A 17,465-nucleotide genomic window follows, 5' to 3' on the forward strand; every position below is an offset into this window, starting at 1 on the left:
GTTTTAATGCTAGGAACTTTTTGAAAAAAATCAAAATAAAGTTTTTAATTTCCATTTTGGCGTTTGAATATACCAATCAACTTTCCACAAGCAATAATTCCGTTTGTATTGAGTTTGCATAAATCGTAAATACACGATTTTTTTTGTTTTTTTATGAGCTAAAATTTTGGTTTGTGCGGATTTTCCGATGGAGTGCATAATTTTGCACTTATTCGCGAAAAACATTCTAAAAACGTGCTGAAAACCGTCAATTTCACCCGCAAATAAATCGAAAAGTATTGACTTTCAGAAAAAACAAAAGTTGCTTATAATTAGCCAATTTATCGACTTACGCCCTTATTTTCAAGGGTGACATTCAGTAGCGCCAAGTAGAACCTAATTTAAAATTTTTATGAAAATCGGTGCTGAATGGGATAAATTCTCAGGAAAACGATCATTGATTGGACTATAAGTACTTACATGCTGAAGCATCCATTGCTCCCCTATCACATATGATTAGACAGTTACGTTTGCATGTTTTTCCCAGTTCAAAAAAAGTTTCTTCGATGTTCAACATACTTTTTAGTAAGTTCTCTTGAAACTTTAGACCTAAAAAATATTGATAAAATGAAAAGAATTGATTATTATTAAGGAAAATCTTTTGGAAAGAGAAAATTCCTAACCTCATAGTCAGACATTGTTTGTTTGTAATTTTTTGTATTAATACATTCATTTCAACTTATACAATTACATATATACGAGGGCGGTTCGAATATAAACCGGAATTTGGCTATAAAAAATTTTTTCATCAATTTACAGAGCTGAAATAGTTTTTTTAGATAGTCACACTGTAGGGCACTTTTACCACCTCTCCGAATTCGCGCACGAAGGATTCTACCTCCGCATTGCTTTCGAATCGCAGTAGATAGTAGTCGCACGGCGACAAATCGGGTCAAAGAGGAGGGTTGGGTGTTTTAGACCTAATTTGTTCAACGTAAGTCGAACTGTATACGGTCTGTCGTTGCCTTGCAGCAAGATCGCACTACGGATCGGAATATCGCGTCTTTTTGTTCTGAAGACAGGTTTTACGGGTTTTTTAGGTGGTGGCTATAACACTACGCGTTCACAGTTCGTTGTTCATTCAAATCAAACGCAATTACTACTTTCATATCCCAAAACACGATACATATTCTCCACTGACAGAGTAACTCATAGACATATGTCTATATATACAATAATGGTGCAAACTCGTGATCGCGGTTGTCATAAAGATTAGACAACTTGTGACGAAAGATTATGCAGCTCGGGATTTTTATTATGAAATGAAAAACAAAAATCAAATATATATTTACAGTGTGTTTCGATAAAAAATATTTTACATTCTAAACACATGACACCTAACCTAACCTCCCCGCTGATTTAACAGAAAATCTACTACTAACGTCATTTTTAACTTGTAACAAACACATACATTACGTTATCTGTTTGAAGAATGAAGAACAACGAATTTATTATTTTAATTTGAGGGTGGTGGCAATATTGGGGGTGGAATGTTAACCAATTGCAAGTGTGCCTTTGTGACTACCTTTTCGTTTACCCGAGTTGGCGCATCCTTATCTCAACGGAATCAAATTCGTATAAATAAAATTGAAATTAATTGCTATCGTGATGAAACATCATTTTGTTATATCGATTTATATAATAGGCAATATAGGTTTGAATAGTAGACATTATTTACATAGAAACATAAATATTACAAATATGATAAAACTAATTTGAGTCACGTAATGTTTCAAATTACTAAATACCTAAGAGATATCAGACTTGATGTTTAGACGTCGTTCATTATTTGTAAACAATTTTGTTGAGTTTTGATTAAATTTTAAGGCTGGCGCAGCTATTTTCAAATAATACATTGTTTAATATGTACACAATATTTTTGAAATTATATATGATTTAGTTGTTGCGAGAAGCAAAAAAAAATTGAAAAAAATGTTTACGCGTTGATAATAATGTTTGTTTCATAAAAGTTTAGTATATTATTGTGAAATGTTGAAAATATACATTATGGTCTTTAAAATGTAATATTTTACGTAAGTCCTCGAAATAATGTTCTCGACCTTGTACGAAAATAGATTAATTACATTAGAAAGATATTCGTTTTTAATCTAATTACCTATTGATTATTTTTAAAACGAATTCTGCATAGTGTTATGAATCTTGTTAGGTGAAAATGCTTGTTATATACTTTACGAGCGCATGTTTATATTTTGTGTGAATGCAACAAGTTTAAACTTGCAACTGTAATTATTTATTCGGCGTTTATGATTGTAGTTTAGTCCCAGTTAGCTCTGTGACACTAAAAAACGTACTGTGATTTAAACTTTTTTGTCCAAGTCCGGATACCAATTGTTTTCGTTCTCGCAAATTCAGATTTGTAAGTTTTAAAATGTGTAAAACCAAGAAACTATCGGTCCAAACTCGTGAATCGATCGCAAGTCTTTATAGTCTAGGCAAAAGTAACCGTGCCATATTCGCCGAATTAAAAATACCTCGACGTAACGTGGTCTATAACGTGAATAAGATGCACCCACCAGGAGCTTTGGGGATAGAAAACGTTATGGGCGGGGCGGCCTCGACAAAACTACAACTCGCGGGCTCGGAGATAGCAACTCAAACCGATGAATCTAGGGATCTGCCTTTGAGTACTTCTACAATGAAAAAGAGAATGAGAGACGTAGTTGCAGTGGGCTAAAGAACATAAAAATTGGACGCATGAAGAATGAAAGAAAGTTTTTTGTGGAGTGTTAAGTTAAGAGTTGGAGGTTTTTGGGTCCAAGAGGAGAATGTATGTCCGCAGGTCAAAGGAAGAACGAATGTTAGATCCATGTGTAATCCCGACTGTAAAATACGGCGGAAGCTCGTTGATGATTTGGGAATGTTTTTGAAGAAGAACGACTGGAGACTTGGTAACAAATGAAGGAATTCTAAAGAAAGGATACTATAAAAAAATATTAAAAGAAAATGTAGTAGGTTCTGGCTAGCGCCTGACCGACAGAAAATCTTCCAACATGGCAACGATCCCAAGCATTTTTCGAACATGTGTAGAGTATTTGGAAGAATTGGAAAGGAAGAATGTACTAGAAGTAATAATTTGACTGTCACAAACGCCCGAATTCAACCCAATTGAGTTGTGGGAGAAATTGGAGAGGGAAGTCAACAATAAATAAATAGATTTTCCTAGACATTATTTAGAAGAAATACTACAAATAAACAGCCTGCTATAAAAAATTATATACAAATAAACATTAAACGACTTTTTAAAAAAATGTAAGAGACGCCGCTCGATAAGCATCGCGTGAATTCGCCAAATTATTAAAATTTCATAGTAGCTGGACTTGTTCCTAACACTAATACAGAATAATCTGATATTTCCTTAAATTTTCGGAAATATACCTGAGCTATTACAAATTCTCTGGTTTTTATTGGTCTTTGATAACTATAAGTTGTACAGAACAATAAAAAAAGTTTGGACAGGTCTAAGGACCTCTGTTTTAAAGATTACAGAGCCGTATCACAAGAATTTTTTCAAAAGTCCCTATTTGTCTATAAAGTTTGTGAATTTAGTTTTATTCTAATGCAACGAAACAACAATTTCAAGTAGAAAATCATTTGAAAGAAAGACTTCGAAGGAAAGTACATGTGTTCTTCTTTGGAAAAGAATTTCTGACACAGGACAAAACTCGGTTCGAAATGATAAGGACTACTGTGAAATTGTTGCTAGAAAAAGCATCCTAGAAAGTCTATTATGAAAGAAAGAAGTGATACTGTAGTATAAAGAAGAAACTATACAGCGCAGCACTCATTAGATAGCTATAACTCAAAAAAAAACATAATATTCTGTCGAAAAAATCGAAATAATTTTCAAAATATCCGTTAAATTTGGCTTGTTTTGAATGCCGTTAACTTTAGCAAGCTTTGGATGACGTGAAATGCCACGTCCAGTATTTGTATACTTAAAATGTGACAGTTACTTTATAGGTTATAATATCGATCAAAGCATATATGTAATACTCCTATATGGGCAGTATTCCGATTAAGTGAAACAAATATTGTATCGTTCTCTCTCTCCTCCGAGCGCTTCAGTTAGTTCTGCGCATCTTTTGCGCGTATGAAGCATGCGCAGTATAGATAAAGTACGTATGGACGTTTTTTCCCATACCAACTGTCCATGGAAAGTCATGGAAAAAGTTAAAACATCGTTCTATACGTATTGTATTGTACCTGAGTGTGAAAACTCTATTTGAAGGAAAACCGATAGAGTTCAGTTTCAATGCTTTTACTCCTTTGACCTTTGATGTAAAATTTTGATTTGATGCAAAATATGCAGTAATCATGAATGACAGAATGTTAGAAGAATAAACAGAATTTAAAAACACTCCAGGGAAACAAAAATAAACACAACCAATACAATAAATCCACGACGTGTCATTTTACGTCACGATCAATGATGAAGCGTTTATTAATTTTGACTTTCGGTAGCTTATTTTTTACTCTTTAATAACCATTTTATACAGTTGAGAACCAATTAAATGGAGAAATAATAATTTTATTATAATATTAGGACTATAAAGTCTCTAAGAAAAAAAATAATCAAGTGAATTTAATTTACACAGATGAAGTAGTGAACGTTTTAAATAATGTACAAATATTAAATGCAACATAAAATGAAGTGGAAAAAAATTTCTGTGACTTTGAAATCGAGTAAAGGTGATTCATATGACTGTACGACTCACATGATTGATTCACGTGAAAAATTATAACAATAGTTATTTGTAAGCATCGTTGCAATTAAAGTTGTTTGTTTATGGATAGTATGAGCGCTTATCAGATAATTTTCTGTTTAAATTATTTTAATAAAAAAATGCAATTATTATTTCAAATATTAAACACATAAATAAATGAAGTTCTATATGATTAACAGTTTTAATTTTATATAATGATAAAAAATATGGTTTCAAAAAACAGGTAAAAAATTGACGTTTTGGCCTATTTTAATTTTAATCTGAATTCTTCGAACTATAATAACACTCAGTCATCTATTTTTATATCGATTTTAGTGATCATTTAATAAAGTTTAATTTAATTTACAGTCGTATGAGAAATATTTATTCTAACACCGGAAAACTGTTTTTAATATCTTTTTATTCATCACATTAAGAAAAATATCAACAACTACAACTGAATCAACAACTTAGTGAATTCATCCCTTATGTTTGAAACATTTTGATTTTTATTAAAAATATTGCCGACATTATGTTTATAAAATATTGTTTTCTTGATTTTTATTATTCATATTCATGTTTAACAATTTTAAATAATGCCAAAGTTGGGTCTCCATTATTTTGTGTCTTTAGTAACTTGTTTAAATTTGAAATTTTCTGGATCGTAATTTAAGCATTATGATATCAAGGTCACGTTATAGTCTGTCCTTTTACCACTGATTCCACCATTTCGAGATATCACGTAAAAAATAATCTCTATAATAGTTACTAAGAATCCTATATTATAACAAAATGGTAGTTTTCATTTATTTATTTCAATTAATTGAATTTCCAATTAATCAATATTCCTGTCAAAGTCAATTTGAATATTGAATTTTGAATTCCAGGAGCTTAAAAATTTTTACAAGCTTTAATAACATCAAAATTATCGGAAATCTTAATTAATTATATCCCAGACGATGAATATATATTGAAATATATTGAAATTAGCCCATTTTGGTGTTTTCTTGCCACGATCCCATATATATAAAGGAGTTTTACCATTCACCTTTGAAATAATTTCGAAAATGTATTCCGCTGTTCTTCAAAAACAAATGCCTCGATAAATATTGAATTACAACTCCTCTGTAGAGCATGATGTAAATCGACCTTTTTGTCAATATTAACATCCCCAATGGTTCGCATTTGCAAGGAGAGGGTATAACTACTGACTAGTTTCGACGTTATTACGTCTCATCTGAGCAGTTTAACACCCCTCGTTCGGGCTTGACACCCGAACTGCAAGTCAAACGTCAAAAAACTCGAGAACGGCTGGACCGATTTGGCTAAATTTGGTCTTGAATTATTTGTGGAAGTCCAGAAAAGGTGAATGATTATGAAAATGCTCGGAATTGAATAAAAACAACAATTTTGTTTTTATTTGATGTTTTATCAGAAATTAAATTTATAGTTGTTTGTCGATGCGGCGCCGTGTTTAGTCCGAGATATTCACGTGCTGATCATTATTTTGGTTAACTATTTTTTTTTTTTCGATAAATAGATTTCAATTAGAATTTGATAAACAATCAGTAGTTTCTCTGTTTTTTTTTTATACAACATACAAACATCATCATGAAACAGTCAGTACATTAATTTTGCGTGAAAAATGTTGGATTTCTTTCCAATATTTCTTCGATTATTTCAATTTTTGTTTTAATTTTTCTGTTACTTCACTACTTTCATACTTTTACAAACTTTTGCTTCACCTCTACATCCCCTAGTAAAACTTTTTATATTCTTCCCTTCACTTTGCTTCGCTGCTTTTGAGTGAATCCGCAATCTTGCGATACAATTTTGAGGTACTTTCAAAGGTTTTTTTTAACATAGTCTCCTTTTTAACTCTTCCAAATAATAATTACAGTCATTCTCCTCAGAGTTAAATAATGCTCTAAAGTTATCGTCTGTGGAAAATCTAACTCATGCCAGAAAAAAGTCGCTGGGGATCGAACCTGGTGAATACGGTGGGCAGTCAACCAATTCGAAGTACTTATCGTGAATTTTACCCACGGCTATCACCAAAATTATAAAAAAGTACGTATGAAAAAGTACTTTGTTTTTTTTAAACACTTTTTAAGCAATTTCTCTATTAACCATATCCATTAATGTTGCGTAATAATCTCTTGTTATTGTTTTTCTTTTTAAAGATAGTCGATAAACACAATGGCGTGCTTGACAGATTACGGTTATCTCAATCAGATAGTGTGTCATGATCGAGAGTTCGTGTATTAGGAAGTAGTAAATACTCAAAGAATTGAAGCATGCAAAGACGACGTTGGTGCACAAAAAATGAAATAGATAAGTTCCAACACTTGTTAGATGGAATTGTAGACTTGTATAAATTTTTTTAGGTGTCGTTTCAAACTCTCGGGAGTTATTTCAAGCATTTTCTTTACAATTCATGCGATTTCTTCGTTTCAATATCTTTTTTTGTCCAATTACGGCTTCCCAAAAGACATCGGCCTTTGTTAACGTCAAAGGTTCTATATAAAGGCCTATGTGCTCAACGGCCCCTTGGCCTTTCTAAATGTAACTATGAACTATATACGGTTGTATAGTTCGAGTCTCCACCTTTAACCCAACCTATATACCAAACCACATCCACTTCCTTCGTCAGGATAATACGGAAGTCTCACCAATATCATTAACAGAACCATTTTGTATTATGTATTTCAACAAGTAAAGATGCTGCTTACTTAAATTCGGTGTTTCTCGTTAGACGTCCGGTTTCTATCCTTATTTTGTGAATTGTTATTAATACAAAACATTTCAATCAAATCAAGTCTTTCCACCCGTCACACTATACATTTGATTTGATATAAATTTTTCTTTGGGGCTAGTTTATTTTATTTGATGTGTTATTTTCATCTCGATTAAACAAAAGCTGTTTAAAAATGATCTCGCTCACACGGTTTATTTCTAAAATTAATTCTCATCAAAAATCCCTGGACGTGTCTTAAATTTTCTAAACCGTATCCTAGGCGTAATGATGTTAGAAGAACGTGACTTCGGTCTAAAAATACACTGATTTAGTTGATGGCTTGCCAGTGGGAGATAATCATTATTTATAAAGATTAATTGTTCGAAACACTGAACTTCCAGTTTTTTTTTTCGTCGCACATTTAGATGTACATCGTTTATAGGAAATAAACCTTATATCAGATAACATTTTGAGCAAAGCTACCGGAAAAAATTTATAAAATTTATATTAGGGTGGCCCAGACGAAACTTTTTTTAAATGACTTCGTAAATTGATTCCACACACTGTTTCGTTAACTTTGTAACAAGCTGAATGGCTTGTTACGTTTTTCTTCAAACATTTTGAATATTCCTTTGTTCACGTATTGTGGCACAGTAGTCACTTCGTATTTATTTATTCTAATTTTCGAGTTTTTGAGGAAATCAACCTTCCATTCCATTCGAGAAATTCAATAAAACCTCGAAATTCTTCCTCTACTTATCTACACTTTGAATCAAAGTAAATTTTAGTAAATTTGTAAATCTTTATATTCGCTGTTCTACAACTGCAACAATTGGGAATCCCGTTGAGGGCTGCAACCATCCCGGATTTCCATAGATAAGTCCTAATATTATATTTAATATATAAATAAATCTGAGTTGTTTTTAATTTATAACTGCTTTTGTTCGTTGTGCTCTTTTGAATAGGCGGTTAATGTGGTTTTATTATTTTTTCAATAAATTTATTTGTCGCTGAAACTTTTTTTATTGTTCTTAGCAATAAATATTACTTTGGATAATCGTGTCCGGGAATAGTTTTAGATTGTTTAATTTTCATTTTAATTTAATTCATAAGGTGTTACCAGCTTTTCCGCCTTCTTTATTAATTTTTAATGTCATTCGTTAAAAAGCTTGTGCCGTACATATCTGAGTACCAGTTTTTATATACTTCAACTGAGGCCGAATACCACTTCCTGAGTAAGAATCTCTTGCCGGGGATTTAAGGTTACAACTTTTACTTAGGTCAGTCAGCAATTTTAAGCAATTTAATTAGCTACGTGAATGCTAGAGGGCGTTGTTTCATATATTTTAGATATAGTAAATTGACAAAAAATAGCGAAAAAGGTATGTCGATATCTTTTTTAATTATTATATTATAAATTATATATTATAAATTTTAATCATTATTCAAAACTGTTATACTTGTTTGCCAGTGAATCAAAGCATAAAATATAAGTAAAAACCAACATATAAAATTTAAAATATGAAATAATAAAAGACGAAAAACCACTCAGATTAGATATTTCTTGCATTTAGCAACACACATACACTACACGATGCGAACGATTAACCGCGACAACAGAGTCCTCCCGGAATCTCCCATAGAACTAGAGGGAAAGGAAGGAGACTACGCGCGAAACCGCGACGCGGTCTAACCGAATAGAACGACAATGACAGTGTTTTTAAAACCGTTTTAATTGTCTTTTTAAATAGTTTTTAGTAAGAGCGTTCGACAAAGTTATTTGGAAAGTGGATTTTATTATAACACTGTTATTATTCATATGATTTGAGTTTAATTATTATAAATAGAGTACTTCTCATGATTTTTATATTGTAGTATATTTAATCGAAAAACTAGAATGTATTACAACTTGTAGAATAGTTGTGAAAATTCAGATTCCTCTGAATACGTTTTTAATGAGATCGGAGATCCTGTTAGGTCTAAAAATTCACCAAACAAAACATCACCTCATGATTAAGTTACAGCTTGAAAAATGCTATGGGTTAGAAAAACTTAGTACAACTTGCAATTGCTGCATTTAAGTCTAGTTTAGAAGCAATTGATACGGATGAAACGTGAATATTATAACAAATATAACGCATATAAAATAATGTAAAAGAGCTAGTAGTTTGAGCCAGGGATATATCATCAAAAAAAAGGACGTCGTGCTACTGATAGGGAATACATTGAACCTCTAACGTTCATTGGAAGTTCAGACAAAGTCGGAGTCAATGAAGATTAGAATAATGGACCTAAAGACCATTGAACTTTATATCTCATCTAAAGTTTCCTTGACTCAGATTTCGTATCAGTTTTGTTGTAAAAATTTAACAATACGTGAACGACAATTTTTATATGCGAACTGATTCGGAATTAGATCCGCGGACAAAGCTAATGTCACGTGTGACCGTTCTCAAAGTCAGAACATTTTTATTTATAACACAATTTCAAGAAATGATAAAAAATACGACGAAAATGGTAGGACGAGTGAAAAAATAAAATTAATTTTCGATTTGTTACGTAAATTATTGAATTAATCAACAGGGTTTATTGTTTTGGGAGACAGTTCGTCTGTAATTAAAATACCGAGATAAGTATTTTTAGAAATTGAATCGGTAGGTTTGCCAAAAAGTTAATTTAAGTGTAATATTTTTGTTAGAAAAAACAAATCCAATTAGTAGAAGTCCGTATCAAAGTTTTAAATGAAATAGAATTAGAATTGTTAACCAGAAAAAAAATTATGCACTTAAACTCATTTTTAATGTTATCAATATTTATCTTTTGATAACATGATAATATGAAAAGTTTCCCAATGTCGTTGGAATTTCCGTGATAATTTTTGACGTTTCTTGATTTTTACGTTATATTTATAAAAAATCGATGACGAATATTTTCTGATAAAGAATATATATTAACAACGTAACATAAATGATACATTGAATTTGTATGTATAAATAAGATGTATAAGGTTGCCAAATTATTAAGGAAAAGTGAATTAAGCAAAAAACAAAAAATATCATCGGAAACTACAAAACCCCAAGTGGTTAGGTTGTGAGCTGGTGGAAGGAAACTAAAGCAGACAGGCCTGCAAAAACTGGGACGGAGAGACAGTTCCAGTCTTACTACCCATGAAAATTTTAAAGGATGCTAGTGATAGATATTCAAAGCGATTAGACCAAGGATCATTGAAGAGAAAACAAAAAAGATGAATGAAATTCACGAAATACTAAATTTAGAGTCTCACTATATATAATACTGTTGGTACAAGACTCTAGATACGGGAAAAACTGTTGCAAAGACTGTAACGGAGAAACAGAGTATCTGCTCTGTCGTTACCTTGCCTTTACGAAAAAACGACGTCAAATCCCCTGGGCACATTAGATTGTCTCGAAAGAACCATCATAAATAGAAAAAGTAAAAAGCTTCTTCCAGTATTGAAAAGGATGGTTAGATAATGAAGTTCCAGAATTGTGGAAAATGAACCACACAATGAACCTTAGACATCCGAATGAACCACGGCAAATATAGGTCGAGGTTGGACAGTTTACGAAAAAAAAAATGTTCTGAATATGATTCTAATTATTCTGAAAATCCACTAAAAGCGTCTAACATTCTTGATACAAAATTAAATGACGTCCAGAGATGGTTATACTTAACAATATTCAATTTCCGCAATCCTCTAATATCAAATATCGAGAAATACACTTTGACTCGAAACTCAACTAGAAAGAACACAAACCCATAAAAAGGTATACACTGACTACGTTGAAATACGAAATTGGCCCTAGAAAATAAAATACAACTATAATCCAAGGATGCCAACCCAAAATATGATGGAATGTGTCAAACCAAACCTAAGAATCCCATTTGTATAGGAATAAATTACAGAACCAAGTACAAAAGACTCCTTCTCCATAAGACCATACAAGGCTCAGAAGGAACTGGCAAGCTGATCTGAGAAACGATTAAAGGGGGGCATCATTGGATAAGACTTTATGACGTCAATAGGAGCTGACCTCCTCCAAAGCCAATCAATAAGTTTATAGAACTACTTGTTTTGATTGCTTACAAAAATGTTATAATCAAAATCAAATACTCGCGATGGTAATTTTGAACGGTTTTTTGATTCAATAACAAAAAAACTTCTTAATGATAAGAAAACTTTGAAATGTTTAGGTTTTCATACAAGATGATTGACAATAAAATCAATTTAAAAAAGATATAATATGTGAAAGGTGTGAAATATGATTTTTTTTATTGGAAACCTAGTGTGAATACCTAAAATTAAACTGAAAATATAGAAAATTTGTTCAAAGATTTAGATACTCACTTTCCTGTTCGTCGAGGTCTGCAAATTTGATTCCACCGCTGGAAAAAAAGAAACAATATATAAAATGATGTTTAAATTATTAATATTTAAATAATAATGATTATGTTTATTGTCATGTTATAATTATAAACCCAGAGTAACCAAAATAAAAAGAAAAACGAATAAGCGAAATTGGTTTTATAGCCCCCGTAACAAAAAAAAATCAACCAAAAGTTTTTTCATTTCACTTAATTAAAAATTGAAAGTCACGCGCAGTAGTAAGTGGACGCACACAATGAGCAATTGGAAAGGAAACTATCCTAAAAACCATTGAAATACCAGCCCTTTTCTTTTTTCTATATCCATTTCCAGAATAATCCATAATAAATATTTCCCCCAATATCATAACAACAACTATCTCTCTCTTTGTGTTTAATGTTTTAATTTTTGATTTTAATTCAGAATAATGTACCGACTAATACACGAATTCATAGAATCCTCGCATGCTCAGTTCAAAATGCTAAATTAGTTAATTTATTTTCATTGGTCGCCCAATCTAGTTGTATAACGCCGCTGGGCAAAGTCAGCATTATTGAAAAAATAGACACTTCGATCATTAGCTGTGTCTATGCTTGACATTTCACTACTTAATTTAGTAGCAAAATATCAGAAATCACAATAGAAAACAATAATTAACGAGGTGTAACAACAAAACAAACATTTAATAACGACATTAAAACGCAAACATTCAGCGTAAAAATGATTCCAGCCCTGTAAAACAACGACTGCAAGCGTCTCGACAACCCATAAGCGCCTGCCTACTCGGATGATCCCATTGAAAATCCGTCCCTGGTACGGTGACGATGCTGCGCAATAGATTACGTGTTCCAACCGGGCAATTACAGTTATAAGAACGATTCCGTTTTGTGTTCCAACCGACTTAGGCATCGTTTGTGAATCGTTTCCAGGATGGTTGTTTCAATACTTGGTTGTTATTAAGAACTCTGCAAAGCGGGGACGTCTTCAAAATATTCCATTATTTTGGACTATAAAATATTTAAACACGAGCACTAATTTAAATATGGCGCCGATATAAGATGTCAACGCGCTGATGACATATTTCGGAACAACTCATCAACATGGCGTCAATTTATGACATTCATATATGTAATAGTTCTATATGGACAGTTTCTATAAGTGGAATGAAACAAATAGTGTATCGTTCTCTCTCTCCTCCGAGCGCTTTAGTTAGTTATTATTTTCCCACTACTGATATTTTAGATAATGTTCAAGCATGCGCAGTATAGATAAAGTAAAGTAGAGAACCGTATATGAATTTAAATAGGAACCTGTTAATAAGGTGTCGACAATATACTAGAACCAAGCTGGAACCTCGGAGGATAGAGAAATCATTGTCATTCTGTCTTCGTTAGTGGAACGCTTCTACTTATAGAAACTGTTCATATAGAATTATTACTATATTAGACCACGTTGTTATCCAGGATTTTATTTAAATAAATTAATATTTAATTTCCTTAAATTCATTATTATTAGATATATTTAATACCTATAAAATATTAGTTTCAAAAACAAATGTTTAGCTAAAATTTTTCACGAAAGAATTTAAACAAATAAAAGTTAAAATATTTGATGTTTCTGAATAAATGAAACTATACGGCGATGCGAATTCTTATTATCAAAACGAGTTTATAGATCTAGCCGGGACTAGACGGTATGTCATTGACGCATAGGTTAATCCCGTACAAAAAGATTCGAATGCTAATTTATAGTATAAAAAAGTCTTTGGATGTATATTTTAATATAAAACTAATCTTTTATTATAAATCACATTCCAAATTACTCCAGTGAAATAAAAAATAATTTGTTTTACGGGGGCTATTGAGAAAATACGGAATTAAAAAAAGGTTGGAAGTAAACTTATTTCAAAAACGACTCTAATAGTTCAAAAAAAATGAACATTAAAAAAGTACTTCATTGATTATTATGTACAGAAAATATATGCCACTTTTGTTAGACAAAATGTACTTTGAGAAAATAACATTCACCCCATATCAAATCTGATGCAACGTGAGAATAATAGCCATATCACATTGTAACAATTTTAGATTTCAAAGAAACTTAATCCGTTTCCAAAGTTTGCACAATAAACAACTTAACATGGTTGACTTGTAGATACCAGATCCAAAGTACGTATGTATTATCTTACAGCCGTTAAAATGAAGATTTAACTAATGCAGAAAACAAAACTACAATTTTATAGTCTGTAAGTCAGTAGAATTTGACAAAATTGCAATTATATATTGCTTTCATAAGTATGCACAAGTTTGAAAGTACCACTAAGAGTAAATTGGACGAAAAGGCGTCAAGAAATATAAGAATCACTACCTCAGCTGGTGTTGTTTTACTAATTTTGGCACCCATCTTATGGTATACCTTTACTCTTCTATTTTATATGAACGTTATTCCATTTTCAAATTGAACGCACCACTTCCGGTAGATAGTTTCATTAAATATTTCCTTAAATAAATATTTCATTAAATATTTCCTTTATAATACGATGCACACAGATACCAAAATATACGTCAACAACAGTCGCGTAGCGGTATCAAACGGAAATGTTCCATATTTTTTGAATAGTCGTAGTATTAATCATTATTAACGATGCTTATAATAACATTAGTTTATTTCACCCTGTAGGTGAATTGACAAATAAATTAAAAAAACGAAATGAATCAATTGAAATGATTCATGACTTTATTGCGCATATAAAAGTTGATAAATTCAAACTATTACAAATCGTTATGTGAACGTTTCAATTGAATGAATTTAGTAATTGATCACGCAAATTTTTTATTTGATCTAATATATTTCAACCGATCGTGCCTGACAAAATAATTATTTTTAAACTACATAGTTACAAATTATACTTTTATTAAAAGATATTCCATTTGGTTACCATTAAGAATTTAATCTAATAAACTTAACCTTACTTTTATTAATAAGTCGTTAATATACCGCCAAAATAAAAATCACGTTTTGATAGTTTTTAAAGCTTTATAAGAACAATAATCCATCTAATCTCATTTTTCATACTTTTACGTAAATGCCAGCACCCCAATAGTAACATTTCAATCTTGAACAAGCTAGTACAAATCAAAACAAACAGAACGGTTGTGTAGATGTGATTTTTATTAGAGCTAAAATATTTGGAAGAATACCGGTGTATACTGTTGCTTGGTGCATTAAAATGAATCAAAGTTTAAGTTCAATTGAATTTTTGAAGGCGCCTCAACAAGTAAACCAAGGTCCCTCGTCGAAGTTGAAGTATATGTACAGAAATCCACAAATATTGTTTTTGTGGAATTGGAGGAGGTACGAAATGTAAAATTATTGCTGAAATTTTGATAAAATATCTAGGTGAATAATGATTTAATTCAATGATACAATATTGATTGAAATTCATGTAATTTACGTTATCAAAATAATAATATTCAGAAAGTGAATAAATTTTCATGTATTTGATTACTAAATTTTCTCAATATTAGGATGTTAAATAAAGAAAATGGTTTATTCAAAAACTCCTAAAATATATTTTGATAAATCATTTTATTTAATAATTTCCAAGTGAATACATACAAAAATCGAATAAAGTGTGTGTAGATTACTTCAACATTCCAAATATTTTTGAAAACTAGTAACATATACTTGATAAACATTATATATAAATTGAAATTTACTATATCTAATATTATTGAGTCTGCTTGAGATAACCTTTAAAAGGTCATTAGACTTCCTATTAAGCAGATTATGTGTCTAATTGTATTTCCAAAATCAATATTGATTTCATATTAAACATCTGTCCCACATTAATAAATCATGATCACCAAACCTGTTTTATATAATATTAATTAAACTGAAGTTCGTTGAATTTTGTTTTGTATGAACACCTAGATTGCACAAAATAATTGTGTTTCAATTAATAAATATTCTGTTGAAGATGAGTTCATATCCAACATAATTGTAGCTAAAACTGATTGTCATGCATTATTTCTTTCTCTATTATCAAGATTATTGATAATATTAATTAACAGTTTTAGTAAACAGCAATTGAGGTATGTATATGTTTAGGGTGTCATGTACACTGTAACCCAAAGGGTTAACTGTAACCCTTCCTTTTCTTTCTGTGACACTGGAAATACTCATTTTAGAAAGTTTAGGATATGTGATGATTCTAACTGCCAAAGATCTTGGTCTTCTATTCTATATGCTCGAGGGTATAACGCTCTGGAGTTGCATAGAAAAAAATACTGAGTTTTTACCCTCTACCAGAACACACACGTTGCACTCTCTGCTAAACCTAGAGTCTTAAGGTGCCCATTAAGCCGACCAGACTCCTGTTGGTATTCCTAGATTATTTTTTCTCTAGGTTGATACATTCTTCAGATCTTCTCTGGTTATAGTTTCCCCCTGCCTATCTCAAACCCTGTAATTGTTCCAGTAACTAGTTTTTACCTCATCTATATTCTTTTCAATTGTTTTCGCTATTTCCAAAAGGGTTTAGGTCCTTTGACGGATTTATTCAACCCTACTTTCGTAAATCTGTCGGCTATTTCAAATCCCTTCACTCCAGTTTATGATTTACGATAAGATAAAATCAAAGTTCTATTGATGTGGAACTGTCATTATCGTTGCTTCAACCCTTAAAAAAAACAATTCCCACATGTAGGTCTCTTCTGTTTGAACTTCATCTATTGTAGTATTTTTAATATTACAGTTGTGCTCCACTTGAAGTTAGAAATAGTAGCAAAACGTTTCACATTGTGTTAAATCTGGTGATTAAGGTGGATGTGAGGCAAAAGCTGTTAGCCCATGTTCTAGTTACCTTATTTTCTCAATACAAATAGAGTTTATCCACTTTTGCAAATTTTTATGTTTTTTTTTTTCAATTGAAGGACGTCCCTACCATTCCTCAATATAAACTGACTCATTTTTACTAAGAAATTATTCAAATCAGTTGGAAATAGCCTTCATTACTTACTACATTATCATCACAGAGAAATTTAACAATTTTTTGAGCTTCTTTGGAAACTTTTTTTGACTTTGAAGAAAAGAGTTGGTATCTGAGAAAATTACTAAATAAACAAAAAGTTCTTATCAGTACTTAATATAAAACAAATTGAAAAAAGATGGTGTTTTAACTTGACATGCAGTAAATATAAAAAAACATACCCAAGAAGGACTGAAGCTGTTTCAGGTACTCGGAAAACCTGTAATGAATATAGTGTTAAAAATTGTTTGAAAACGCAATAAATCAATATTTGAATGTATACTCACCTTCCATCCAAGATTTTCGAAAAATGTACACAATCTTGCTTGACCTGTAGTTTTTCCTCCACATGGCCCTGAAAAAGAACGTTAATCTATGACATATATTTATATTGAGTTGATATAATTTTATACCAGGAAGTATTTATATTGATATTATGGCTTACATATAACAATCATCAAAATTAAATTCAACTGAAATACTTTACAACAATTATATAAATTTTTCTCAGAATCTTAAAATTATTTCTTCAAGAACAATAAACTAATT

The 17,465-nt window shown here is 31.1% G+C and overlaps 1 protein-coding gene across 1 annotated transcript in view; it reads right to left on the reverse strand.

Moving 5' to 3' along the window:
- LOC130901459 (TRPL translocation defect protein 14) overlaps positions 1 to 17,465 on the reverse strand; it is a 30,686-nt gene that overhangs the window by 12,425 nt on the left and 796 nt on the right. Inside the window, exons 2-5 of the mRNA XM_057812873.1 lie at positions 17,204 to 17,271; positions 17,099 to 17,136; positions 11,870 to 11,907; positions 460 to 588 (exon numbers count right to left, since the gene is read on the reverse strand). Of these exons, the coding sequence (XP_057668856.1) occupies positions 460 to 588; positions 11,870 to 11,907; positions 17,099 to 17,136; positions 17,204 to 17,271 (273 nt within the window). The remainder of the gene's footprint in view (positions 1 to 459; positions 589 to 11,869; positions 11,908 to 17,098; positions 17,137 to 17,203; positions 17,272 to 17,465) is intronic.

The sequence above is a fragment of the Diorhabda carinulata genome, chromosome X (genome assembly GCF_026250575.1).
Source record: "Diorhabda carinulata isolate Delta chromosome X, icDioCari1.1, whole genome shotgun sequence".
NCBI classification, from domain to species: domain Eukaryota; kingdom Metazoa; phylum Arthropoda; class Insecta; order Coleoptera; family Chrysomelidae; genus Diorhabda; species Diorhabda carinulata.